The sequence below is a fragment of the Garra rufa genome, chromosome 19 (assembly GCF_049309525.1).
Source record: "Garra rufa chromosome 19, GarRuf1.0, whole genome shotgun sequence".
NCBI classification, from domain to species: Eukaryota; Metazoa; Chordata; class Actinopteri; order Cypriniformes; family Cyprinidae; genus Garra; species Garra rufa.
Genome location: NC_133379.1, coordinates 35,258,716 through 35,286,586, shown reverse-complemented (window position 1 = coordinate 35,286,586; position 27,871 = coordinate 35,258,716). Strand labels below are relative to the sequence as shown.

At 32.2% G+C, this 27,871-nt stretch overlaps 1 protein-coding gene across 2 annotated transcripts in view; it reads right to left on the bottom strand.

The window, feature by feature from the left end:
* ap3b1a (adaptor related protein complex 3 subunit beta 1a) overlaps positions 1-25,354 on the bottom strand; it is a 64,749-nt gene extending 39,395 nt beyond the window's left edge. Inside the window, exons 1-15 of one of the 2 annotated variants that reach the window (XM_073824335.1) lie at positions 25,177-25,354; positions 24,682-24,831; positions 22,553-22,650; positions 22,404-22,458; positions 19,156-19,227; positions 18,994-19,056; positions 18,711-18,843; positions 14,985-15,094; positions 14,715-14,891; positions 14,137-14,323; positions 7,219-7,349; positions 6,918-7,059; positions 6,690-6,849; positions 358-547; positions 223-265 (exon numbers count right to left, since the gene is read on the bottom strand). In XM_073824335.1, the coding sequence (XP_073680436.1) occupies positions 223-265; positions 358-547; positions 6,690-6,849; positions 6,918-7,059; positions 7,219-7,349; positions 14,137-14,323; positions 14,715-14,891; positions 14,985-15,094; positions 18,711-18,843; positions 18,994-19,056; positions 19,156-19,227; positions 22,404-22,458; positions 22,553-22,650; positions 24,682-24,831; positions 25,177-25,338 (1,873 nt within the window). In that variant the 5' untranslated portion in view covers positions 25,339-25,354. The remainder of the gene's footprint in view (positions 1-222; positions 266-357; positions 548-6,689; positions 6,850-6,917; positions 7,060-7,218; positions 7,350-14,136; positions 14,324-14,714; positions 14,892-14,984; positions 15,095-18,710; positions 18,844-18,993; positions 19,057-19,155; positions 19,228-22,403; positions 22,459-22,552; positions 22,651-24,681; positions 24,832-25,176) is intronic. The other variant, XM_073824336.1, reaches the window with a different exon arrangement.
* Positions 25,355-27,871: the final 2,517 nt, after the last annotated feature.

Below are 27,871 nucleotides of genomic sequence, written 5' to 3'. Positions count from 1 at the left end.
TATTGTCCTATCCTAACAAACTATACATCAATAGAAAGCTTATTTATTGAGCTTTCACATGATGTATATATCTCAGTTTTGTAAAATTTAACCTTATGACTGGTTTTGTGGTCCAGGGTCACATATAGACTGTGGGGAAGTCAGTGGGATTTGGAAAAGAGCCATTATACCGCAAAACCGCACAATGTAACTTAACTTAACTCTGTACAGAAAGAAACTCACAGTCATCCAGATCTAGGAGAGACACTTCTTTCTTCTCAACCTGCTGAAAAGCAACATGGATGTCAGATGTTACACATGCAGCAAAAAAACTTTATACTTACAACTCAGTTGTTGGTGTGTGTTAGTACTTCTCACCTTTTTGACTGGTTTAGACTGCATAGGTTTAGACTTTGTGTTTTTCTTCTGGTCTGTTCCAGAGTCTGAATCTGAATCCAACTCTGATCCAGATTCTGATCCGGATTCAGATGAACTCCCAGACGAGGAACTCTCAGAGCCTGATTCACTTTCAGATTCACCCTTCACAGCATTGCCATTCTTCTGTTTCCTATTGGAGTCACAGACACAGAAACAACTGAACTATTTGTTTGAGTTCAATAGCCAAATTAATGCTGTAAAATCAACCCCGTCCAATAAGCATACTTCAATTCTTAATTTCATCTATCACCTTTTCTTAAAGGAGTTCACTTCCAGAACAAAAATTTACAGATAATGTACTCACCCCCTTGTCATCCAAGAGGTTCATGTCTTTCTTTCTTCAGTTGTAAAGAAATTATATTTTTTGAGGCAAATATTTCAAGATTTTTCTCCATATAGTGGACTTTTATGGTGCCCCGAGATTGAACTTTCAAAACGCAGTTTAAATGCGGCTTCAAACGATCCCAAATGCGGTTGTAAACGATCCCAGCTGAGAAAGAAGGGTCTAAGCTAGCGAAACAATCAATTATTTTTTTAAATGTACAATTTATATACTTTTTAACCTCAAATGCTTATCTTGTCTTTGCTGTTTTTTCCGGTTCAAGACAGTTAGGGTACGTCAAAAAACTCCCATCTTATTTTCTCCTTCAACTTTACAAAAAAGGTAACAAAAAAGGTAAAACAGGTAAAACATCCTGATTAAACATTAAAACGCACTAGTGTGAGAAACAATGCAACTTTTTATAATTTATCTCATATTGTGAAAATTATTCATAAAAAATGCTTTTTTCACTCAAAAAATTAGGTGCCTACTTTTGAATAAATGAGACTTACATTTAATCAGATGCAAATAGAAACACAAAACCTGTCCTAAATGAAAGAAAACAAGTTTACAAAAAGATTGAATTCAATATTGTGTTATAATATAACATAATGAGAGATTTATAAGCAGTTGTTTGGAGTCCGGTCATTTTTGACCGGGAACACCACAAGTGTGACTTTTTGCAATTTTGTACAAAATAAAACCATTTAATAGCAAACTTCCTGAATAAACATTAAATCACACTAGTGTGAGAAACAGTGCAATTTTTTTGAAAATTTTTAGTTTAATATTGTGAAAATTATTCATAAAAAAATCATTTTTTTCACTCAAAAAACAAGGTACCTACTCTGAGATAAATGAGGCCTATGATTAATCAGATGCAAATAGAAACACAAAACCAGTGCCCATCTTGTCTTAATCTTGCTCTGCTGTGTTTTTCTGGTTCAACACAGTTAGGGTATGTCGAAAAACTCCTATCTTATTTTCAAACGAAGAACGAAGATGACACACCCTTAACAAAAAAGGTAAAACAGCAATGATTTTGAAGTTGAGGGAGAAAATGAGATGGGAGTTTTTCAACATACCATAACTGTCTTGAACCGGAAAAAACTGAGTTCAGGCAGAGCAAGACAAGACAAGTGTATGAGGTTAAAAAGTATATAAACTGTTATTTAAAAAAAAAAAAAATTACTGATTGTTTTACCTTCTTCCTTGGCTGGGATCGTTTACAACCAAATTTGGGATCGTTTGAAGCCGCATTTAAACTGCATTTTGAAAGTTCAAATTCAGGGCACCACAGAAGTCTACTAAATTAGAAAAATGCTGATTTTTTTCCTCAAAAAAATATTTTTATGACTGAGGAAAGAAAGACATGAACATCTTTGATGACAGGGGGTGAGTAAATTATCTGTCAATTTTTGTTCTGAAAGTGGAAGTTTTTTATGCGCTAAACACTACAATTATCTACGTAAAAATGTTTAAATATTTTTTCACTGGTCATTTTTGAAAACCTAAAAAACTGTTGAACAATTAGCTATTTCGAAAGAACATTTCAATATTCGAACGTCAAAAGGGACATCATCTGATACAGAGAGAGAGCACAAGAGAAAAGGTTGGCTAAATTAGCAGAGGGAACAATGTCTGTTTAATTGTGAGATGATTAGATGGACTAATTTGGCCTTTGGATTGCATTTGCCAAGAACAAGTCACACACACACACACACACACACACACACACACACACACACACACACACACACACACACACACACACACACACACACACACACACACACACACACACACACACACACACACACACACACACACACACACACACTTATCTAACTGAAGTGTGCACAGTTCAACGGCAGCATTCAAGCAGGCTGTGTGTGTGTGTGTGTGTGTGTGTATTAATGAGAGCATTTCACGGTAGTTGAGGATGTGGGTGAGAGCCTTAAATTATGCACAATAATGACACAACAGCAAACAAGACAGGCAAAGTGTGTATCACATACGTGTGTGTGTGTGTGTGTGTGTGTGTGTGTGTGTGTGTGTGTGTGCGTGTGCGTATTAGCTGTTTAATTACTGCCTCTAATAAAAGGCAGCAGGGTCAACTACAGAAACATTACATCACAACAATTAACAGTGCAAACTCTGTGTGGACTGGATAGAGAAAGTCATCATGTTTGTGTGTTTTTAATGCTTTGCATATGTAAACAGTTAGGTTTATGTGATGAACTAAACACATTCGACTGACTTTAAATGCATTACTAATATTAGCAAAATTCCAAAAGCAACTTTTAATAATTTTGGAAGCATCAGTAAAAATGGGCTCAAAATCAAAAACTGATCAATACTGTTGAGGTCAAAAGTTTACATCCCCCTTGTAGAATCTACAAAATATTAATTATTTTACCAAAATAAGAGGGATCATACAAAATGCATGTTATTGTTTATTTAGTACTGACCTGAATAAGATATTTCACATAAAATATGTCTACATACAGAGGAAATAATAGCTGAATTTATAGAAATTACCCTGTTCAAAAGTTTACATCCCCTTGATTCTTAATATTGCGTTGTTACCCGAATGATCGACCGCTGTGTTTTTAGCTTAGCGATAGTTGTTCATGAGTCCCTTGTTTCAACAGTTAAACTGCCTGCTGTTCTTCAGACAAATCCTTCAGGTCCCATAAATTCTTTGGTTTTCCAGCATTTTTGTGTATTTGAACCCAAAGAATAGTTATTCCTTTCCAAGAATAACTATGATTTTGAGATCTATCTTTTCACACTGAGCACAACCAAGGGACTCATATGCAACTATTGTGTACATTTTTCTTATTTTGCCTAAATATTGTATTTTCTTCATTTAATACTGCCCTTCAGAGGCTACAGAAGATAGTTACATGTTTACCAGAAGATAAAATAAGTTCAATTCAAAAAGTTTTCTTCCCCTAGTTCTTATTGCATTGTGTTTCCTTCTGGAGCATCAGTAAGCATTTGAACCTTCTGTAATAGTTGCATATGAGTCCCTCAGTTGTCCTGAGTTTGAAAAGATGGATCTCAAAATCATACAGTCATTGTTGGAAAGGGTTCAAATACACAAAAATGCTGAAACAACAAAGAATTTGTGGGACCTGAAGGATTTTTCTGAAGAACAGCAGGCAGTTTAACTGTTCAGGACAAACAAGGGACTCATGAACAACTATCACTAAACAAAAAAAACACTGCGGATCATTCAGGTAACAACACAGTATTAAGAATCAAGGAGATGTAAACTTTTGAACAGGGTCATTTTTATGAATTCAGCTATTATTTTCTCTATATGTAGACATATTTTATGTGAACTATCTTATTCAGGTCAGTACTAAATAAACAATAACATGTATGCTGTATGATTCCTCTTATTTTAGTAACATAATTCACATTTTGCAGATTCTGAAAGTGGGATGCAAACATCCACTGTAAATGATTTGCATTGCATGCTATTGTTTTTTGCTGTTTTTCTTAAACAAAATGTGCATTTATGAACTTACAGCTATTACTGAGTTGCATTATAACTAATTAATTCCTTGATAATTCTGGCATTGCTAAAAATAAAATGCATAGTTTCTTTATGGTGGGGCCAGCGAAAACATTAAATTACTGAGAAAAAAATCCTAATTGTTAAAGCCTGGCATGTGTGTGAGTCAGAGAAAGAGAGAGAGTGTGTGAGTGTATGTGTGCGTACGAACAGATGGAGGGGGAGATTATTGGTGCCACATTTTATTAGTCACGTTTTATGCTGCAGCATACACAATCACACAAACGCACTGAACACACAAATTATTTACCTACTGCACATATATAAAACCCAAGTTGTACATTGTGCATCCACTTGTGCGCACACTTGAGCAAAACACACCTATATATGTGGTTAAAATTACCAAAGTCAATCTCGCATACCATCTGTCTATATATTTATGTGCATAAACACTTCAAAATAGGCAATAGCATCTGATGCAAGTATAAAGCGCTGGAAATCAGAACACTTACTTTGTCAGTAGAGTTCAATGGGTGTTTAGCAAACATGCATGACCTTTAATGAAGGTTTATGCATCTAAGTGATGCATCTAGTTAAATGGGGGGGAAAAACCCCTGCTGTGTCCGGCATAAATATAAACAGCTGATTTTTAAAATACAATACAGATAAAAAGTTTGGGGTTGGTAAGATTTTTTAATGTTTTTAAAAGAAGTCTCTTATGCTCAGCAAGGCTGTATTTATTTGATCAAAAAGACTGAAAAAAAAAGTAATATGGTGAAATATTATTACAATTTTTAAAAAATAGTTTTTTTATTTGAATATATTTTAAAAAGTAATTTATTTCTGTGACGCAAAGCTAAATTTTTAATCATCATTAATGCCACATTAAGCCAATATCTTATAATTTCGAGTTTATAAATCATATTTTTGTCTTTTTATCTTGTAATTGTGACTCAAATCATAATTTAGTCTTTTTATCTCGTAATTATGACTTATTTAGATTTATCTCATAATTTCGACTTTTTATCTCATAATTGTGACTTTTGACTTAATTTTGACTTTATAAGCCATAATTCCAGCTTTTTATCTCATAATTGTGACTTATTTTGACTTATCTCATAATTTCGACTTTATAAATCATAATTTAGTCTTTCTATTCCGTAATTGTGACTTGTTTTGACTTCATAATTTCAGCTTTGAAAAAACTGTAATATTGTGAAATATTATTACAATTTTTAAAAAAATTGTTTTTTTATTTGAATATATTTTAAAATTTAATTTATTTCTGTGACACAAAGCTGAATTTTTAGCATCATTACTGCCACATTAAGCATAATTTCGACTTTATAAATCATAATTTCGTCTTTTTATCTTGTAATTGTGACTTAAATCTAAATAAGTCATAATTATGAGATAAAAAGACTAAATTATGATTTATCTCATAACTTCGACTTTATAAGTCATAATTCCGGCTTTTTATTTCATAATTGTGACTTTTGACTTAATAAGCCATAATTCCAGCTTTTTATCTCATAATTGTGACTTTTGACTTAATTTAGACTTTATAAACCATAATTCCGTTTTTTTAATCTCGTAATTGTGATTTATTTTGACTTCTCATAATTTCGACTTTATAAGTCATAATTCTGGCTTTTTATGTCATAATTGTGATTTATTTTGACTTAATTTCAACTTTATAAGTCATAATTTCCACTTTTTATCTTGTAATTGTGACTTAAATCATAATTTAGACTTTATCTCAGAATTATGATAATTTCAACTTTATAAATCATAATTTCAGCTTTTTATCTCGTAATTGTGACTTATTTTGACTTAATTTCAACTTTATAAGTCATAATTCCCACTTTTTATCTTGTAATTGTGACTTAAATCATAATTTAGACCTTATCACAGAATTATGATAATTTCAACTTTATAAATCATAATTTCAGCTTTTTATCTCGTAATTGTGACTTATTTTGACTTAATTTCAACTTTATAAGTCATAATTCCCACTTTTTATCTTGTAATTGTGACTTAAATCATAATTTAGACCTTATCACAGAATTATGATAATTTCAACTTTATAAATCATAATTTCAGCTTTTTATCTCGTAATTGTGACTTATTTTGACTTTATAAGTCATAATTTCCACTTTTTCGACTTTATCATTCTAATTCGCTGAGTATATATCTATTTATTTGAAACAGATTTTTTTAGATTAGAAACCTCTTGATTAATTTAACACATCCTTGCTAAATAAAATGATTCATTTCTTTCAAACACACAACCTTACTGAACTTCTTTGAGTAGTGTACATCTGCTGTATGTCTTAAATTACATTTAAAAACTAAAAATGTATTTAGAAAGGATGAATGTGATTGGCCAGTGGGATATACAGCAAGGTCATGATTGGTCAGTACCTGTCTTTGCTGTCTGGTTTCTGCTGTTGTAGTTTTTTGTTTTTTAGAGTTTTCTTCTTCTTTTCTGAGTCTGATTCGCTGGAGCTCTTTTCTGATTGGCTGGAGCTGCTCTTGTTTGAATCATCGCTGTTCTCCTCACTCTCAGATTCACTTTCTGATTCTACATGCAAACAAAAACAGGTTACGACAAGCCTCAAATTAGCAATCTCTTACAATCTCACGTTTTACCTTCACTGCTGCTGCTACTGCCGTCTTCACTACTGCTTCCCTCTTCCTCCTCCTCCTCCTCCTCCTCAGAATCAGAGTAGAACTTTTCATTTGATTTGGCAGGTTTGGATTTACCAATCGCTGGCGCTCCAGCTTCTTTGACCTGCCCCAGTCACACATGAACAGAAAATGAGGTCATCATAATTTGAGACTTGGTAACATCACTGTACTGTGAATTAACTGTATGCTAAGGGCCTTTAATTATACAGATATAAGACATTTTTAACATTTATCTTTTAAAAAAAATACAAGGGAGTCTTACCGGTTCTACTACCTCCACATTTCTCACTGATTGGTCAGGAGCAACAGCCGGCCAATCAGAAAGCTCCAGGTATCCATTGGCCTGAGAATCGAGTGTATGCGAGAGCGTGCCAAGCTGAAAACGGTCTCGATCTGAAAAACAGACAAAAGAGGAGAATTCAAAAATTATAAAGTACAAGTAAATAAATACAACAGAAAATAATTTATAAATATACAATTAAAAATAAAAATTTCAGCTTTCTAAATACTGGTATCATGAAATTAATCACAAATTATTATATTCAATTAGCAGAAAAATCCAGTGTCAATTTAAATGTTTAGTAAATATTTTCCAGACAATATGAAAGATAATATTTTTTTATTTTTCACTTTCAATAGATTATTAATATAACAATATTAATTATAATATCTCATATTTTATTAATTATGGATATAATCATGGATATACACTACCAGTCAAAAGTTTTTTGAACAGTAAGATTTTAAATGATTTAAAAGAAGTCTCTTCTTCTCACCAAGCCTGCATTTGTTTGACAGCAAAAACAGTCAAATTTTGAAATATTTTTACCATTTAAAATAAAATGAAAATGTAATATGTGACCCTGGACCACAAAACCAGTCATAAGGTTAAATTTTACAAAACTGAGATATATACATCATATAAAAACTCAATAAATAAGCTTTCTACTGATGTATGGTTTTTAAGGATAGGACAATATTTGGCTGAGATACATCTATTTGAAAATCTGGAATCTGAGTGTGCAAAAAGATAAAAAAACTGAGAAAATCACCTTTAAAGTTGTCCAAATTAAGTTCTTAACAATGCATATTACTAATCAAAAATTACATTTTGATATATTTATAGTAGGAATTTTACAAAAAAATCTTAATGGAACATGATCTTTACTTAATTTCCTAATGATTTTTGGCACAAAAGAAAAATCAATAATTTTGACCCATACAATGTATTTTTGGCTATTGCTACAAATATACCCCAGCGACTTAAGACTGGTTTTGTGGTCCAGGGTCACATATATTCCTATATTTCAAAGCTGAATTTTAAGCATCATTACTCCAGTCCAATGATCCTTCAGAAATCATTTTAATATTCTGAATATGCTGCTCAAAAAACATTTATTATTATTATATAGTAAGTATAATTTGTTATATAATGAGTATAACTTTTTCAGGGCTCTTTGATGAATAGAAAGCTCAGAAGAACAGCATTTATCTGAAATAAATAAATAAATAAAAAACATTATAAATGTCTTTATCATAACTTTTGATCAATTTAAGGCATCCTTGCTAAATACAAGCATTCATTTCTATAATTTCTCCCCCACCCCCAAAAAAGAAAATTATACTGACTCCAAGCTTTTGAATGGTATAGAGTATAATGCTACAAAATCTTTTTATTTCAGATAAATGCTCAATTACATTTCACAGTATATTCAAATAGAGAGCAGTTATTTTAAATAGTAAAAATATTTCACAATATTACTGCTTTTGCTTTTTTTGGATCAAATAAATGCGATAAATGCAGAAGCAAATTCTTTAAAAAAAAACATTAAAAACCTTACTGTTCAAAAACTATTCTACACCACTCTAATCTAATAAAGATTCAGCTGCCTTTATAGTTTCATCATAAATGTGGCATAAAAAGTTTGAAAACAAACCATACTATGTTGAACAAGCAAAAAGTCAAAAGTTTTGCTACGCAAGACTAATAAACTAAAATCTTCTAGTTTATGCCTCCAACTCTGGGTATTACTGTACTTCTTTGTCATAATAAACAAAAAAGCAATAAGTGTCCGCACAGGCCTTCAGGAGACCTGCTGGATAATTGACATTAAACTGGCAGAAATGCCACGGCATTCAGGTGTGCCCTTCTCACAATACGCCGGGTACGTCCCGTAATAACCAAGGTATATGAACGCATAATCACTGCGGCTCTGCAGAATATAAACATGAGCGAAAAACGCTGCCTCACGCAGCGGATCCAAACCACCAATATTAAAAATGACAGCAGCAGTTAAATGTCCCGCAAATGTTATAGGGTAAATTTATGCCGCATTAATGAAATAAAGACTAATGGCGGTATGCTTCAGTATACTAATTTATTTTAATCTATAGTAGAATGATGAAATCATTGTATTAAAATAAATTAGAGACAAAAACAAGCTAAAGCCTGGTGATCCTGTCACAACCCGCTTCTTCACGTCACTTAAAGGAGAAGATCACTTCCAGAACAAAAATTTACAGGTAATGTACTCACCCCCTTGTCAGCCAAGATGTTCATGCCTTTCTTTCTTCAGTCGTAAAGAAAATATGTTTTTTGAGGAAAACATTTCAGGGTTTTTTTTCCATATAGTGAACTTCTATGGTGCTCCGAGTTTGAACTTCCAAAATGCAGTTTAAATGCAGCTTCAAAGGGCTCTAAACAATCCCACCCAATCTTAAATGAGCATTTGAGTTTAAAAAGTAGATAAATTGTCAATTTGTTTTGAAAACGGCCGATCATTTCGCTAGATAAGACTCTGCTTCCTCAGCCGGGATCGTTTAGAGCCCTTTGAAGCTGCATTAAACTGCATTTTGGAAGTTCAAACTTGGGGGCACCATACATATCCATTATATGGAGAGAAATCTTTAAATGATTTCCTCAAAAAACATAATTTCTTTAAGACTGAAGAAAGAAAGACAGGAACATTTTGAATGGCAAATCAGTGAGTAAATTATCTGTAAAAGGAAAACATTTCAGGATTTCTCTCCATATAGTGGACTTCTATGGTGCCCCGAGTTTGAGCTTCCAAAATGCAGTTTAAATGCGTCTTCAAACGATCCCAGCCGAGGAAGAAGGGTCTTATCTTGATTCTTTTTGTTAAGGGTGTTTGATTTTCTTTGCATGTTTACTTTGCAAACACTGGGTCGGTACTTCTGCAGCAATGTAGGATGATTTTTTTTTTTTTTGTAGGACAAAATGTAATTATTAGCTGATAAAATATTTTACTTACACGTTTTAGTGCTTTTATTCATTACAGAAATTAAAATGTCTCTTTAACAAATTTGTCTGGCCTGGAAATCTACATTTTCAGTTATGAAAAAAACAAACAAACATATTTTTACTACAGTACTTAACTGCTAAAAAACACAAAGATATTCACTATAGGAATTTATCCACTTTATGACATTTCCAAGCCTGAAATGCAATTATTTGCAGTTCTGTTTATTTTTAAAAATCATTTTACAGAGATTTCTAGCTGATAAAATAATTTACAATATTTTGTATTACTAATTTACAAATGTTTATATTTATTCTAGAAACTTAAATACCTCTCAACACTTTTCCGAACCTGAAAATATATACTAATTGCGGTTTCCTTTATTTGCAAAAATCAATTTTTGTGCGACAACAAAAAGTAATTTCTAGCTGATAAAATAATTTACAAAAAATTTCTATTACTTAACTACAATTTTTTTTTTATTCATTATAGAAATTTAAATCACTCTTTCACACTTTTTAAGGTCTGTAAAACTACACTACATAATTTCATTAATTTTTTTAAATAATTTTGTACAGAGACTGCAATAGCCAAAAGCAATTTTTAGCTGATAAAATATTTTTCTAAAAATTGTAAGAGTATATCCACCTTATTCTTTAACGTGGAAGTAAGCTTAATGGCCAAACTTCCAGTTCATTAACCACTGTAGGGAAATAACAAGAATAACAACGTGCAGTAAACAGTAAAACAGTTTGCATTACAATGCAGTGTGTTCATAATTAAGATAATGCGTTAAAATAATATGGTACGACACACCAATTTGAAATAATTTTTGAAGTTGAGAGAGAAAAGAGGGATAGTTTTTCAAACTATCAACAGGAAAAAAGACTAGATGAGCATTGAGGTTAAAAAAAAAAGTAAATAAATTGTAATAAAAAAAAAAAAAACATTGTTTCATAAGACCTTTCTACTTTGGCTAGGCTTGTTTACAAGTGCATTTGGGATCGTTTGAAGCCGCATTTAAACTGCATTTTGGAAGTTCAAACTCTGAGGCACCATAGAAGTCCACTATATGGAGAAAATTTTTTAAATGTTTTCCTCAAAAAACTATTTCTTTACAACTGAAGAAAGAAAGACATGAACATCTTGGATGACAAAGCGTAAGTACATCATCTGTAAATTTTTGGTTCTGGAAGTGTACTTCTCCTTTAAAAACACACACAAAGACGTGTCGCTTTGAGTTTCATCACAGCGAAGCATAATCAGCCCTTACAAACTTTATTACCTCCTATTAAGAGCGGGACACGCTTTACCAAGCAGCGAGAATGATACTCAGCACAACAAAAATTACCCCCAGCGACAGCCGGCATCAATCACATGGAGCGCATCCTTCGCGCTAAACCCAAACCCATCCATCCGTCCATCCGTGTTTCTACGGAGCAAATGAGTAACACCCTTTTCCTGCTTGTGAGCGTAATTACTGGCATTTAATTGCAGGTGAAGTGCGCGAACGTGCAGGAGGTAGTAGTAAATCGACGTGTGGGCGTGCGCGGGGCGGACGAGACGCCCAAGATTCGACTGTCTGTTATCAAATTACGCCGAATCCAACAATTCAATTCCGCACGGGAGGAACAGAAGGCGTAGCCTACAAATCCACTCGGCTAATCCAGAGAAAAAAATATCTGTGCCGTTTGATAGAATAGGTTGCGGAGTATTTCTGCGTGCTGTATTGATGTTTACGGGTTAGCGCTGCTGTCATGGCCCGCGGGGATGAATTCCCATGACAGTGTTGTGTTTTTCAGTTCTGAAGCCCTGCTGGAATGGAATGATGTGATGAAATAAGAGAGAAGTGAGAGAAATCGATGTCAGCAGAACTCTCGAGTTCGTTGAGATGAGTTGGTTGTGGCGTTTAGAATCAGAGCATGACAAAAACTGACAAGTTTGGATTTTTTTTTAACTGCTGAAGGTGTTTTATTATGCAACAAAGCTTTAAAGGCAATAAAGCAATAAAGACTAGAGGTTACAGATCTGTGGTGGTAATTAAAAGCTTGTAGGTTTGAATCTTGCGTAGAATGGTTTCAAGCATTCCGCATCTTATGACTACTGAATCTGGGTATTACTGTGCTTTTCTGAAAATAAAAACACTACATTTTCATTTGCAGTTTCTTAATTTTTTTTTTTTTAAAGAGATTGCAATTACAAAAAGTTATTTCTAGCTGACTACGTAACTTTAAAAAATATCTCTAGAAAAATTAAACTGACTCCAGGCTTATCTAGGCTTGAAAACCTACAGTACTTGTAGATTTTGAAGTTTTTTTGTTTTTTTTTCCACTGAAACAAGTTTTATGGCTTTCCCAGGCCTGAAAAACTAAATTAATTATTATCATTTATTGTTAAATACGTTTAATACATTGTATACAAGTATATAATAAAAAATAGAGTGAAATACATAATATTTATTTATTTTTAAATTGATTTCAGAGAGACTGGAATAACAAAAAGTAATTTCTAGCTGATTAAATATTTTACTCATTATATTTCAGACTCTTTAACACTATTCCAGGCTTAGAAATGTAAAGTATTTGCAGTTTCATTCATGTTTTTTTTTTTTTAGATTTTACAGAGACTGCAATAACAAAAATTTCGAGCTGCTAAAATATTCCACTAAAAATTAACTACAAAAGAAAAAGAAAAAACAATTACACTACAGGAATTTAACACTATGACTTTTCCAGGCCTGAAAATCTAGATTATTTGCAGTTACATTTATTTAATTATTTTATAGACACAGAAACAACAAAGTAATTTCTAGCTGATAAAGTCATTTCCAATTTGTTTTCTATTACTTCGCTTTTTTATTTATTCTAGAAATGTAAATATCTCTTTAACACTTTTCCAGACCTGAAAATCTACATTTACAGTTTAATGCATTTTTAAAAATCATTTTTCAAAGACCGCAATAACAAAAAACACTTTCTAGCTGGTAAAATTGAAACACTGATTTTCCAAACCTAAAAACCCAATTATTTGCAGTTCTGTTTATTTAAAAAAAATCATTCTACAAAGCCTAAAAAAAAAAGTAATTTCTAGCTGATAAAATAATTTACTATTTATATATATATATATATATATATATATATATATATATATATATATATATATATATACACATACATACATACAGTATATATATATTTTTTTCAATATAGAAATTTAAACACTTTGACTTTCTACATCAAAAAAAAAAAATCTACATAAAAATCTACATAATTTGCAGTTCCATTTTTTTTTCAATGATTTTACAGAGTCTGCAACAACAAAAAGTAATTTCTAGCTGCTAAAATATTTTAGTAAAATACTTCACTACTCAACTACCATTTTTTTTTATTCATTATAGAATTTTAAACTCACTCTTTCACAAATTTCCAGGCCTGAAAACCTATACTACTTGCAGTTTCATTCATTTTTAAAATGATTTTCACAGAGATTGCAATATCAAAAAGCTATTTCTAGCTGATAAAATATTTCACTAAAAAATTTAATACAGTACTCAACTACAAAAAAGTATATCCACCTTATGGAATGGTACGCTTCAACGCGGAATTCAGGTTATGGGCGACATTTTTGGTTTATTAGCTGCTATAGGGAAATATTGAGAAGAATAACAACATGCAGTTGTAAACGGTAAAACGGTGTTCATAATTATGATACTACATTACAATAATATAGCAAGATACACCAATTTGCAATTTCAAGCAGCAAAACCCGCTGTTTTGTACACCTAAAAATAACTGGACGTGGATGAGACCAGAAACCAGACCCATAAAATTTACAAATGTCCACACCACTCTTACGGAAAAAAAAAGGTGGATATATTTACTAAATATAAATGACTCTTTTTAACTTTTCAAGTTTGTTACCTTTGAAGGCAGACTGCAGGACAGGAGCCGGTTTGGGCGCCATCAGGATGCGGCGAGCGTATTTACTCAGGGCTCCGCTCTTCTCGTTTGGGACAATCAGTTGACGAATGAATCGTGTTCGGTCTCTGATGTCATAGTTCTGATCGTACTTGCCCAAGTTCAGAATATACTGAGTCAGCAGTTTAGTCTGTACGAGAGAAAGAAAATGATGTAAAACAGCCAAAACACACACACACACACACACATGTTGGGTTTACATGTTTTATGGGGACATTCCATAGGCGTAATGGTTTTTATACTGTACAAACCGTACTTTCTATCGCCCTACACCTACCCTACACCTAAACCTAGCCCTCACAGGAGATTGTGCAAACTTTTACTTACTCAAAAAAACTCATTGTGCATGATTTATAAGCCTGTTTCCTCATGGGGACCTAAGAAATGTCCCCACAAGGTCAAAATCTACTTTGCAAACACTGGGTTGGTACTTCTGGTATCCTCGCAACGTGATGAATACCAGGTACACACACACACACACACACACACACACACACACTTAAAGTGTGATTTGATTTTACCTGTTTGGAGTTTGTCAGGTAGAGTTTGGCAGCAAGATTGACAGTCTGGAGTTTGACAATGTCCTCCTCGCTGATGAAAGTCTTGGCCATCTTTCGCAGGACGTCGGGGGCGATTTTAGGCACGTGTTCACAGTATTCACCCATCAGCCACAGGATGCTGGCCCTCGCCATCGGGACCTAAAGAGGATACCAGATACACCAAACATCAAGTATTAACTGTAGTTGGACACAAACACACTAAAATTGTGTGACATTGCGCTCATCGCTCACAGTGATGTTGTCAAAGAGTTTGGCCATGTGTTTGATGATGTCACTGTGCTGTGATGGTTGAGTCTGAAGAAGTTTCTTGATGACTACGACGCTCTCTGCAACGACAGTCTCTACAAAGAGAAGAAACATAAATACATGAATAAGCCAATGTACTGTATGTCTTTACTGTAGTAACAATAACTAACTGTTATTGTTGAGAAGCAACTAAGCAGCAGTTTAACTACAGTTTAAGCAATTTGAGGTGACAAATTAATACACACACCCCTACAATTGATGTCTTCTTTTATATGTAGCTAGTGAGTCATTTGAGTGAATTGATTGATTCAGGCAATTCAGACAAATTAAGTCTCTGATATCGATTTTTGTAGGTAAATGCTGCAAATGACCAGCAGCCCTTTTTTCTGTAGTAGATTTTATGCAACTTGTATGTTAAATGTAATGCTGTTACCCTCATTTAGAAATACATGTGACCCTGGACCACAAAATCTAATAAATAGGGTAGGACAGTATTTGGTCAAGATACTATTTGAAAATCTGGAATCTGAGGGTGCAAAAAATAAAAATAAAATAATAATAATAATAAAATTAAATTAAAAAATTGAGAAAATCCCCTTTAATATTGTCCAAATGATGTTCTTAGCAAAGCATATTACTAGTCAAAAATTTGTTTTGATATATTTGCTTAAGGAAATTTACAAAATATCTTCATGGCACATGATCTTTACTTAATATCCTTAATATGATTTTTGGCATTAAAAATGTTTGGCTATTGCTACAAATATGTGCAACTTAAGATGTTTATTTAATTATTATGTGTAAGAACAAATAAAAAAAAAGCTCAAAATCAACAGTATTTAACAGTATTTTAAAAAGATTATATGATTCTGATATAATTTCAATACATTTGTTATGATAATTTAATCATTTTGACTTTGAAAAGCAATCAACATACAAAAATATACATACATAATTAAAATAACAATAACAACAACAGTAATATTTTTCAGTAGAAAATGTTGTTTCATGTTTAAAAATTGACTTTCTATTAGAATGTTTTCTAAAATGTTTCTCTTCCTCTTTTAATAAAAACATCATATACAGCACAGACCAAAAGTTTGGACACACCTTCTCATTCAAATGAATCGATAAATAAATATTTTTTAAATGGGTTTTTATTAGGGCTGGGACTCGATTAAAAAAATTAATCTAATTAATTAGAGGCTTTGTAATTAATTAATCGAAATTAATCGCATTTTAATCGCATATAAATATTTGACCTGAGAACAGTGTCAAATAAGTAAGTTTTTTCATATGGATTTTTAGTATACCATTGAATAATGACTGAACACATAAACTTAAGCAACAAAATACTGTTTATTTTTGTTCAACCAAGTCCAACAGACCAGTGCAATATTGCCATTAAGTGTAGCAATAGGATACAGTGTTTCCCCTAGGTTTCCATACTTTTTTCTCGGTACTTTACCCTACTTTGTGTAATAACGAAAACATTTATCTCAGTGAAAAAATAAATCCAAAACTCTCTATTTTAACATTTTGAACAATAGGGCTTTACAATCTTTTGCTATTTTTTTTTCTAAAGAAATTATTGTGTTTTAATTTTTCTCATAATCAACTGAAAGCATAAACATTTATTTATTTTTAATCAAATGGAAATAAAACTTTTTAATTTTTGGCAAACAAACAGAGGTTTGCTGTTAAAAACAATAAATAATAATAATTTAATATTTAAATAAAAATCGTAGTATTTTTTTCTACAATTAAGTGGTTAATCTTGTTGTTATATTTATTTTTTATCATATATATTGTTTTTTGTCAATTATTTAAATAGGAATATTGTTCTGTTTCATGTTAAACCGTACTTTTATTTTGACAGGTTGCCGTGAAGTTTCTGTGTGTAAAATATGATATGATGCTAGTTTTCTCAAATGAAACGGTAAAAGTGACACTGACAGTAGCTTTGGAGATTGAGTCTATCTGTTCATTTGAGATGCAAATGCCAAAAAATAACGGGAGCATCACCCGTGCAGTAAAAAAAAAGCGTCTTTGCCATTCTAACATAAAGAGGCAAACTTTACATGCAGGATTCATATTAAAACGGTCTTTTTGCATTTCAGTTTTCACAGATACTAGTCCATATCGCGATTTGAATTAAGTGACAGACAAACTTTTGATTTATCAATCTAAAAATCGACGAATTTACGTGGCATTCCGCGCTATAGTAAATTCGTTTTTTATGAATGGAGTCCGCGATCCAGTCCGTGTTTTCTTGGAGGAGACATTGTAAACGCGCCCCCCTAAGATAATGGTAGGGGAAACACTGGGATATTTAGAAATATACTAGCCTACATTTCAGAAATTCAGGTACCCTATAGGTAGGTAGACCTTCTGTAAAAGCATTGAGGTGATACTTGAGGCTCGATGTGCTGCGGTGATATGCGCATTCCTTTGTCTGAACGCTAGTTGGTGCTCCAGTATAATCGGTCCGCTGAAACTCATCCAGTGAGAAACGTTCCGCGGTGCAAAATTAAGTGCGATTAAAATGCGTTAAAAAAATTTAACGCGTTATTTTTGTGTAATTAATTAATCTAAATTAACGCGTTAAAGTCCCGGCCCTAGTTTTTATACAAAAACTGTTTTTTTTTTTTATGTAAAATTCACTTTATAAAAGACCCACATTTCTAACTTTAATTCATGGGGATAACATGGATAATTTCACATGGTTTAGTGTAAGATTTTTGCCTATATTTTGGAAAATCCAGTTTTAAAAGTAAAAAAATAACTTTTACCAGTAGGTGGCTGCAGAGCGCCACTATTTGCTATTTGCTATTTGACCACCTGAAATATATTTTTCACAAGTTTTTTCAGTTGAATTCATATCTACAGTCCAGACCAAGCGTTTGGACACACCTTCTCATTCAAACTTGGTCTGTACTGTATATAACACTACCAGTCAAAAGTTAAACAGTTTTTAATGTTTTTAAATAATTATTTTCTGCTTACCAAGCCTGCATTTATTTAATCCAAAATACAGCAAAAGCAGTAATATTGCAAAATATTTTTAATATAATAAAAAAATGTTTTCTATATGAATATATTTTAATATATATTTTATTTTATTACTTTGACCAAAGCTAAATTTTCAGCATTACTCCAGTCCTCAGTGTCACATGATCCTTCAGAAATCATTCTAATATGTTGATTTGCTGCTCAAGAAACATTTTTATTATTAATATTATCAAAATTTAAAGAAGTTTTTCATTTGTCAGGATTCTTTGACGAATAGAAAGCTTTGAAAACACAGGAATAAATTACATTTTTAAATATATTAAAAAAAGAAAACATTCTTTTAAATAGTAAAAATATTTCAAAATGGTACAGTTTTTGCTGTACTTTTTTTGGTGAGCAGAAGAGACTTCTTTAAATAACATAAAAAAATATTTTGGTAGTATATATATCATGACATCCTCTCGGTTAAAGTTCCAGATATGTTTGAGTAGTTGATTACGCAATCAATGATATTTGTCAGAAAGAATACTCATGTTTGCAACTGTGGTGATAATGGCCTTGTCTTTATCATCAAGTTTGTCTTTACATTGCAAGACATTGAACTTCATCATATTGCCATCTGCAGGAAACCTGAAGCACTGCTGCAAATAACTAAACAATAACTTCAAAACCAAAAGACTGATGTTAGTGTGTGATTACCATCTCTGTTGGATAGCAGCAGGACCAGGCCGTTGAGGCAAGTGTCGGTCACTTCAGAGATGTTAGTGGCACAACGGCCAATGGCCTGGATGGTGGCCGCTGCGAACGCCTTATCCTGACTCTTCACGTATGTCTGCAACACACATCTATCTGCTTAAAACTTCTATTCCTCAGCTGTGTTTCTAAACCTATTAAGCTGCTTACCCAGACATGATTTTTATCATCTTCATTTTAGGATTCAATTGCTTCCCCCTAAGATTCTATGAAATCTGTGAAACTTTACCTGGAATTCTCTCAGTATTGTGGAGATGTTTGCTTCATTAGCTAGGGTAGTCAGAATCTCCAGCTGAAGGATTTAAACAGAGGCAAAAATATTAGATAAGACACTAAACATCAAAAAACAAGCAGATATGACACATGAGAGTACTGTAAGTCTCTGTTTTACCTTGAGTGTTTTGATGTGTGTGGCATCTGTAGATCTCACATAGAAGCTCTTCATGAAGGGCTCAAACATCCCCTAAAAAAACACCACAGACATGACCTCATATCTAACTCAGAACGCAGTACTTTAAATTGTTTTTACCTGCAGTCTTTACCTCAGATTTGATCTTAGATTCTATAACAGTGTATTCCATTTTCATCAGAATTTACTCTCAATTTTAACACATGGTTTATCTAAGATAATTTTTCAGTTTACCTCAAAATTTGGATACTCAAATTTTTACCCTTAGCATTTACCTGTATATTATTATACTGTAATTAATTTTATCTCTAATTTTCAGTTAATGTTTTCAGTTGATTTGAGGCTTAATTTAGGCCTACTTCAAATTTTAACTGTTTACACCTCAAAAGTTACATTTCACTTTATCACACAGTTTGTCAGATATTACCCTCCATTTGCATGAGACATAATTGAAGCCTCTGATTTGACCTCAGAAATGGAGACTACATCTCATTCTACCTCAACGTTTACCTCAGATTTTATCTTGAAATCTATGCTATATTTTACCTCATTCTCTCAGAACTGAGGACTATCTCTGATTTAACCTGTGTTTACATCAGATCTTACCTTGAGATTTACTCAATATTTTACCAAATGATTTCCCTCAGAATTGAGGACTACCTCTGATTTACCTCTGTCTTTACCTCACATCTTACCTTGAAATTTACTCTATAGTTGACCTCATTCCACCAGAATTGAGGACTACCTCTGATGTTACCTCAGATCTTACATTGCAATTTCATATTTTAACTCGTGACTTTTCTCAGAATTAAAAACTAGCTCTGATTTCACCCCATTGTTTACCTCAGATCGTAACTTGAAATTTTGTCTATATTTTACCTTATTCCCTCAGATCTGAGGACTACCTCTGATTTTACCTCAGTGTATACCTCAGATCTTACCTTGAAATTTACTCTGCATTTTACCTCATGATTTCTCTCAGAATTTAGGATTACCTCTGATTTTACCTCAGTGTTCACCTCAGATCATACCTTGACTACCTCTGATTTTACCCCAGGGTTTACCTCAGATCTTACTTTGCAATTTACTCCATATGCTACCTCATGGTTTCCCCTCAGAATTGGGAACTACATCTGATTCTACCTCAACGTTCACCTCAGATTTTATCTTGAAATTTATGCTATATTTTACCTCATTCCCTCAGAATTGAGGACTACCTCTGATTTGCCTCAGACTTTACCTCACAACTTACTTTGAAATTTATTTCATATTTTAACTCGTGATTTTTTCTCAGAATTAAGGACTAGCTCTGATTTCACCCCATTGTTTACCTCAGATCGTAACTTGAAATTTTGTCTATATTTTACCTTATTCCCTCAGATCTGAGGACTACCTCTGATTTACCTGTCTTTACCTCACATCTTACCTTGAAATTTACTCTATAGTTGACCTCATTCCCCCAGAATTGAGGACTACCTCTGATGCTACCTCAGATCTTACATTGCAATTTCATATTTTAACTCGTGACTTTTCTCAGAATTAAAAACTAGCTCTGATTTCACCCCATTGTTTACCTCAGATCGTAACTTGAAATTTTGTCTATATTTTACCTTATTCCCTCAGATCTGAGGACTACCTCTGATTTTACCTCAGTGTATAGATCTTACCTTGAAATTTACTCATTTTACCTCATGATTTCTCTCAGAATTGAGGAGTACCTCTGATTTTACCTCAGTGTTTACCTCAGATCATACCTTGACTACCTCTGATTTTACCCCAGGGTTTACCTCAGATCTTACTTTGCAGTTTACTCCATATGCTACCTCATGGTTTCCCTCAGAATTGGGAACTACATCTGATTCTACCTCAATGTTCACCTCAGATTTTATCTTAAAATTTATGCTATATTTTACCTCATTCCCTCAGAATTGAGGACTACCTCTGATTTGCCTCAGACTTTACCTCACAACTTACTTTGAAATTTATTTCATATTTTAACTCATGATTTTTTTCTCAGAATTAAGGAATAGCTCTGATTTCACCCCATTGTTTACCTCAGATCGTAACTTGAAATTTAGTCTATATTTTACCTCATTCCCTCAGAACTGAGGACTACCTCTGATTTTACCTCAGTTTATACCTCAGATCTTACCTTGAGATTTACTCTGCATTTGACCTCATGATTTCTCTCAGAATTTAGGATTACCTCTGATTTTACCTCAGTGTTCACCTCAGATCATACCTTGACTACCTCTGATTTTACCCCAGGGTTTACCTCAGATCTTACCTCGCAATTTACTCCATATGCTACCTCATGGTTTCCCTCAGAATTGGGAACTACATCTGATTCTACCTCAATGTTCACCTCAGATTTTATCTTAAAATTTATGATATATTTTACCTCATTCCCTCAGAATTGAGGACTACCTCTGATTTACCTCAGACTTTACCTCACAACTTACTTTGAAATTTATTTCATATTTTAACTCATGATTTTTTCTTGGAATTAAAGACTAGCTCTGATTTCACCCCATTGTTTACCTCAGATCTTACCTTGAGATTTACTCTGCATTTGACCTCATGATTTCTCTCAGAATTGAGGATTACCTCTGATTTTACCTCAGTGTTTACCTCAGATCTTACCTTACAATGTTCTTCATATTTCCCTCATGATTCCCCTCAAAATTGAGGCCTACCTCTGACTTTACCAAAGATGTTACTGTAAGATTTACTTTACATTTTACCTCTCGATTTCCAAACAGCACTAAGGCCTACCCACTGATCTTACCTGTCAGTATTTTATCTTACCTGTATATATTTTATCAGAATTGAGAACTACCTCAGATTTTAACTCAGATCTTACTTGAGATTTACTTCATATTTTACTGCATGATTTCTCGCAGAATTGAGGACTACTTCTAATTTTACCTAAGTGTTTACTTAAGATCATAACTTATGATTTATTTAATATTTTACTTTATGATATCACTCAAAATTAAGACCACGTCTGATTTTACCTCGATTTTTACCTCAGATCTAAACTTGCAATTTACTTCAAATTGTACCACATGACTTTTTTCAGAATTGAGCCTATATTTGATTCTACCTTAGTGTTTACCCCAGAATAAGCACCTAAAATCAGGCCTAACTGGTTCTAAATCATTAACATTTTTTCATAATATGCTCAGATTTCATGAGAAAAGCAGATGAATGTTTCAGCGAGTCTGTACCTTTCTCTGAATGGACATGGTGGCGATGTTCTGCAACACAATGTACTGAACTTCCCTAAAATAGCCAAGAGTGAAAGCCAAAACAGGAATTAGATTAGATCTTGATATTATCTCCATCTTATTTCTTTCTCATAGTGTGCACGTCTTACCTATGGCTCCTCAAAAGCCTCACTAGGGACTTTGTGATGATGCTAAGTTCATGTTTAGGAGCCAAATGCCAGTAGAGCTGAGATACTGCCATCACAACCTGACAAAGAGAGATGATTCAAGTTAGAACAGAAAAGCTACGGCATTAAATATTAAATGCCAGATACTTAAAAGTGCCCAATGCTTTTTCCATGGTATGTTTTTATAAAAGAAGAGAAAGATGAGGAAGAAGACGGGTGGACATAAAAAGTAGCTCATGAAGGAGAGACAGATTAATGGAAGACGTGGTGGAGAGTCCTAGAGACACATGAAGTGAGGGAAAGAGGAAGAGGAGGGTTTGAGCGGGGTTGAAAAAGAGATAGATGGTGATAGATTAGGAAGCCTTCAATGTATGTAATGATTTTGTCTTCCCCAAATTACTTTGACCCCAATATACGAACAGGACAGCAGACTTCAACACATCAACCGCTAAACCAGCAGAGAGAGGGGGAGAGAGAGCTGATAAAGACAGAGTGCAGACTGAGTGTAGAACAAAGCAGGACAAGTTTTAATCAAAACATATCACACACACACTAGAAAAAACACACATACACACAGACCTTGAGCTTCCAGGGTGATGGAGCACTTGAGTCACTCTGTGTGTGTGATGTAGGAGGGAATAAGGTTTTCTGAGCACATTTTTGAGGCTGAGTGCATGTAACGTGATGGAGTTGGGTCTGATACAGCCTTGGTCCCGCTAATATTCTGATGTACAAACACGCACACACTCGCACTTAAACACAAAACACACACACACTCAGGGGCGTCCTGAAGGCCTTCGCTATTGCTCAGAGTTGAAGAGAAACGAGCATGAGAGAGGGAGAAAGAGAACTGGAAAGCGCAGATGTGTGGGGAAATGAGAAAATATTGCAAAAAGCAATATTGCAAATTAAATATGAATAAAGAAGAAAGGATGCAACTATCAGTTGAAATTGTTCACATGGAGCAAACCTCACCTACAGGAATGAAATCAGCAATGATTGACAAAAAATTTATTTTAGTCAACCTTAAATATTAAAACTTGATCTATCTTTTGACAAGCGAAAAAGGAGTTATTTTACAATGTAATAATATTACACAATTTTTATATGTATAATATTTCATGTATTTTTTAATCTATATGAGGTAAACCTTTTAAATAACTGTATTAATTTAAACAACAAGAACTATATTTTGATTATTAATAAATAACAAACATACATATTAGTAGATTAACTTTTGACAATAAAAATTTGAAATAATAAAAGTTCAAAAATAGTTAATATAATAATATAACATTTCAATTTATTATTTATTTAATAATTTTTATTATACATTTTTTAACTAATATTGATAACAATATTAAACATCATTTTCAAAATGGAAAAATGTTTGTTACTGATTATACATACCACTTTAAGAATATTTGCTATATTGGTATTAATTATATAAATGCTTAAACTAGGTTAAATGTAATACATTGATATTTTTGTATTAATAATAATAACTACAATGCCAAATAATTTATTTCTTATTTAAAAATAAATAATATATTTTAATTGTTAATAAATTATTAATGTATAGATATATTGCTATATTAACTTTTGACATTAAAATGTTTATATAACAATAATAACAATTATATAACAATTTATTCTTTTATTATTATTATTTGATTTATTTGAAATTATTAATTTCGAAAATGAGATGGAGCATCTCAAGGGGCTTTCCCTCAATAAATAATTTTTTTTTTATCAAAATGGAAAAATTTGACTTGCCACTTTAATAATATTTGGTAAACTTGTATTTATTATATAAATGCTCAAACTATATTAAAATGAAATAGATATTTATGATATTTGTATTCATAATAATAACAATTTTTCATAATTTTACGCAATCTTTTAACATACATTTTTATATAATAATACTAATACTAGTAATAATAATAATTATTAATTTTGCTGTATCAATATTTAGAATTGCAGAAGTTTCTTAATATAACAGTATAATTAGTATAACAGTTTTTATTATGACAGACTTGATGCAAGAATATTATCTAACAATATTACTTTAAACAGAAACAAGGGGTGTGTGCATGTGTTTCACTCACTGCAGTGTTTCTGCTCTGTAACAGCGGTTTAGTGTTTCTGAGCAAGAGTCTATGGTCTGGATCCATGATGTATGGTTTGGACTGGTCCACTTTCCTCTCCTCCTCTGAATCATAAAACGCTTTCTCACTGTTCTCATCAAACACAGCATCCTACAATCACACACACAATTAATGATTGCAAACATCAAAAGAAATTCAGAGGTTGCTCAAACAAATCCAAACCAAAAATGATAAAAAGGAATTAGATCAGAAGTTCTTTCTCTTCTAAAACAATCACTGCAGTCTACATAACATCAGAGTAACAGCATTTGGTCCTTTCCATCTCTCCTTCCTACCTGAAACCCTCAATGCTAGCATTAAGAAAGAAAACAAAATGAAATTCAGATCAGTCAATTTCAAACAGCAACTTCATGTTCCGCTAATCTTGATAGCTGAGCTTTAGAAAAATGTCAAATAATGATTACTATTTGTGCTTAAACACACACGCTAGCTCACCTCTCTCCACGGGCTGACAAACTGTGTCCTAGCGTAGCGGGTCAGCATGTGTATGATGACCACCTGACCCCACTCCTCCACGTCCACCAGCAGGTTACACAGCTTGCGATAGTTCTTATGGATCAGGTCGATCCGCTCCGGACAGACCTCCTCAAACGCCATCACCACGCTGCCAGCAACCAGCTACAAAAAACACATGATAAACAGCACGGTTTACAACTTACAGAACTGTTAGAAACCTTTCATACATTATACTTCAGTTTGAAGTGGGTTTTTTTCACATTGTGGTAAACTAGTAAAATCAAGTTTAGAATTCTTGATTTTGATTGGTTGTCACACATTCCAGGAGTGTCAATCAAATAATTCTGAACCAATATTAGCGGCTGTTTTAAAAGCAAGATATTTAGTAGTTGTGCATGCAAGAGCGTTTAAGGGACAAAAATTTGGAAATATAAATGGAAATTATATTAAAACGTTATACAAAATTGCATACATATATATAGAGAAAGAGAGAGAGATCAAGAATTACTAGTAAAATATTAGTAAAATAATTACACATTAACTAAAAATAATATGAAATATTAAATCAATAAAAACTAAATAAAACTAAATAAAAATATATTATATTATTTATAATTTTACAAACTATATTATTAACTAACTATAAACATTAAAATATTATATATAGTTATTATACTATATATAGTTATTTATATCTGAATGTATAGCTATACGTAAAAAATGTTATAAATAAAATTATATATTATAAACATTATATTATAATTATAAACATTAAAATATTATATGAAATAATTCTTTAAAAAATATATATAAAAAATAAAATAAGTAAAATAAAATAATTATATATTAACTAATTACAAATATTAAAATATTATTAAATATTACAAATTTTGACTACTATATATATCAAGAATAGTAAAATACAATTAAAATAATCCTTAATAGTAAAGTCAAGTTCATTAACTATAAATATTAAATATAAATAAACATAATAAAAATAAAATATTATGAATTTAATTATATAATAATTCTAATTTTATATATTAAAATATCACATTATATAATTACAAATAACAAAGAATAGTAAAATAAAATTATTAAAATAATAATTGGTAGTAAAGTAAAACGCATTAAATATAAATAACAAAATATAAACATAATAAAAATAAAAATAAATAAAGAATTGTATTATATACTAATTCAATTCTAAATATTAAAATATCACATTTAAAAAAAATAGTAAAATTATTTTAAAAAAATAGTAAAATAGTAAAATTATTAAAATAATATAATATAATTAAGTTTAACTTTTTAATTACATTTAATTAAGAATTTAATTATATACAAATTCTAATTCTTAATATTAAAATATCACATTAAACAATTACAAATAACTATAACTAGAGATCATTAAAGAAACATTACATTGACATTACATTGATTTCCTTCAGATAAAACACAAATAACAGTGTATAAAGAAATAAACATCTATCTATCTATCTATACACACACACATTTGTTTTATGGTTTGGTAAGTTAATATTGGTTACTACTGTACTGCAATTCTACGTATCTGAACCTTGCTATGAATATATATTACATTTGCACGCACATGAGAAGAAGAAAAAGCATCTGTACACATTTACTACTACAGTGTGTCTAAAGTTATAAAGTGCCTGGCTACACACAAACACATGCCGCGCACACACACCTCCACAGCTTCTGTGCAATTATCACTCACCCGCTTCTCCTGCAGCAACCCTAAAGTTGTGCTGGAGGTTCATAATTGCAAATTAAGCTGATTAGGTTATATATGCGTCGTAATTACAAACCTCAGTGTGGTCTCAAAACAAACAGATGCTTGGAAGATGACAACCTGTTCTGCTTCCCACTGAGCTAATATAACAAACCACTCTCACTTTAGACTAATGAACTACAGTATATGAGAGAGAGTGTGTGAAAACAACACACACAGAGAGAGAGAGAGAGTTTGAGCAGGTCAGGTGCTTTATTCATCATCATGTGACTTCAGTTCCAGCTCTGAGGAAGGAAATTACATGTAACTCATCACTTAAACCTTTACAAAAAGAGTGCAAAATTAACTTTTTGACCTGAAACTGAAGAAACAGGTAAAGCTGAAACTAGCAGCCAGAAATATTATGCAGCAGATATGAATTCATATTAGGGGTGGGCATTTCTGACCACATTTCATTTCGAGTAACCCACAGGTTTGAGAAACAAGTACTCGATTAATCGGGGGTGGAGTTTAAGGGGCGGGGGGGGCGTTTGCCTGTGAGCTTGAACTACATGGCAATCATAAAGTAGTGGATGCGCTTCTCCCGTTACTTTAAAACAACAGCAACTGATGGCAACTGAACAACGGATCAGAATGAAAGAGCCAGATGTTTAGAGCCAATCGATCGTCCTTTTCATGCTTGATCGTCACTGATGGGATCGAGTAATCGATTAATCGGATACTCGTGCACATCCCTAATTCATATTCTGCAGCATTTATTATTTACAACACCAATGATGAGAGTTTTTCTATATTATTGTATTGAGTTATATTTCTATGTGATATATATATTTTGATAAATCTTATACATATTGCATAATATACAATATATATCCTTTTCTATATATGTTTAATTTGTAATTCTGGTTTCCAGTATGT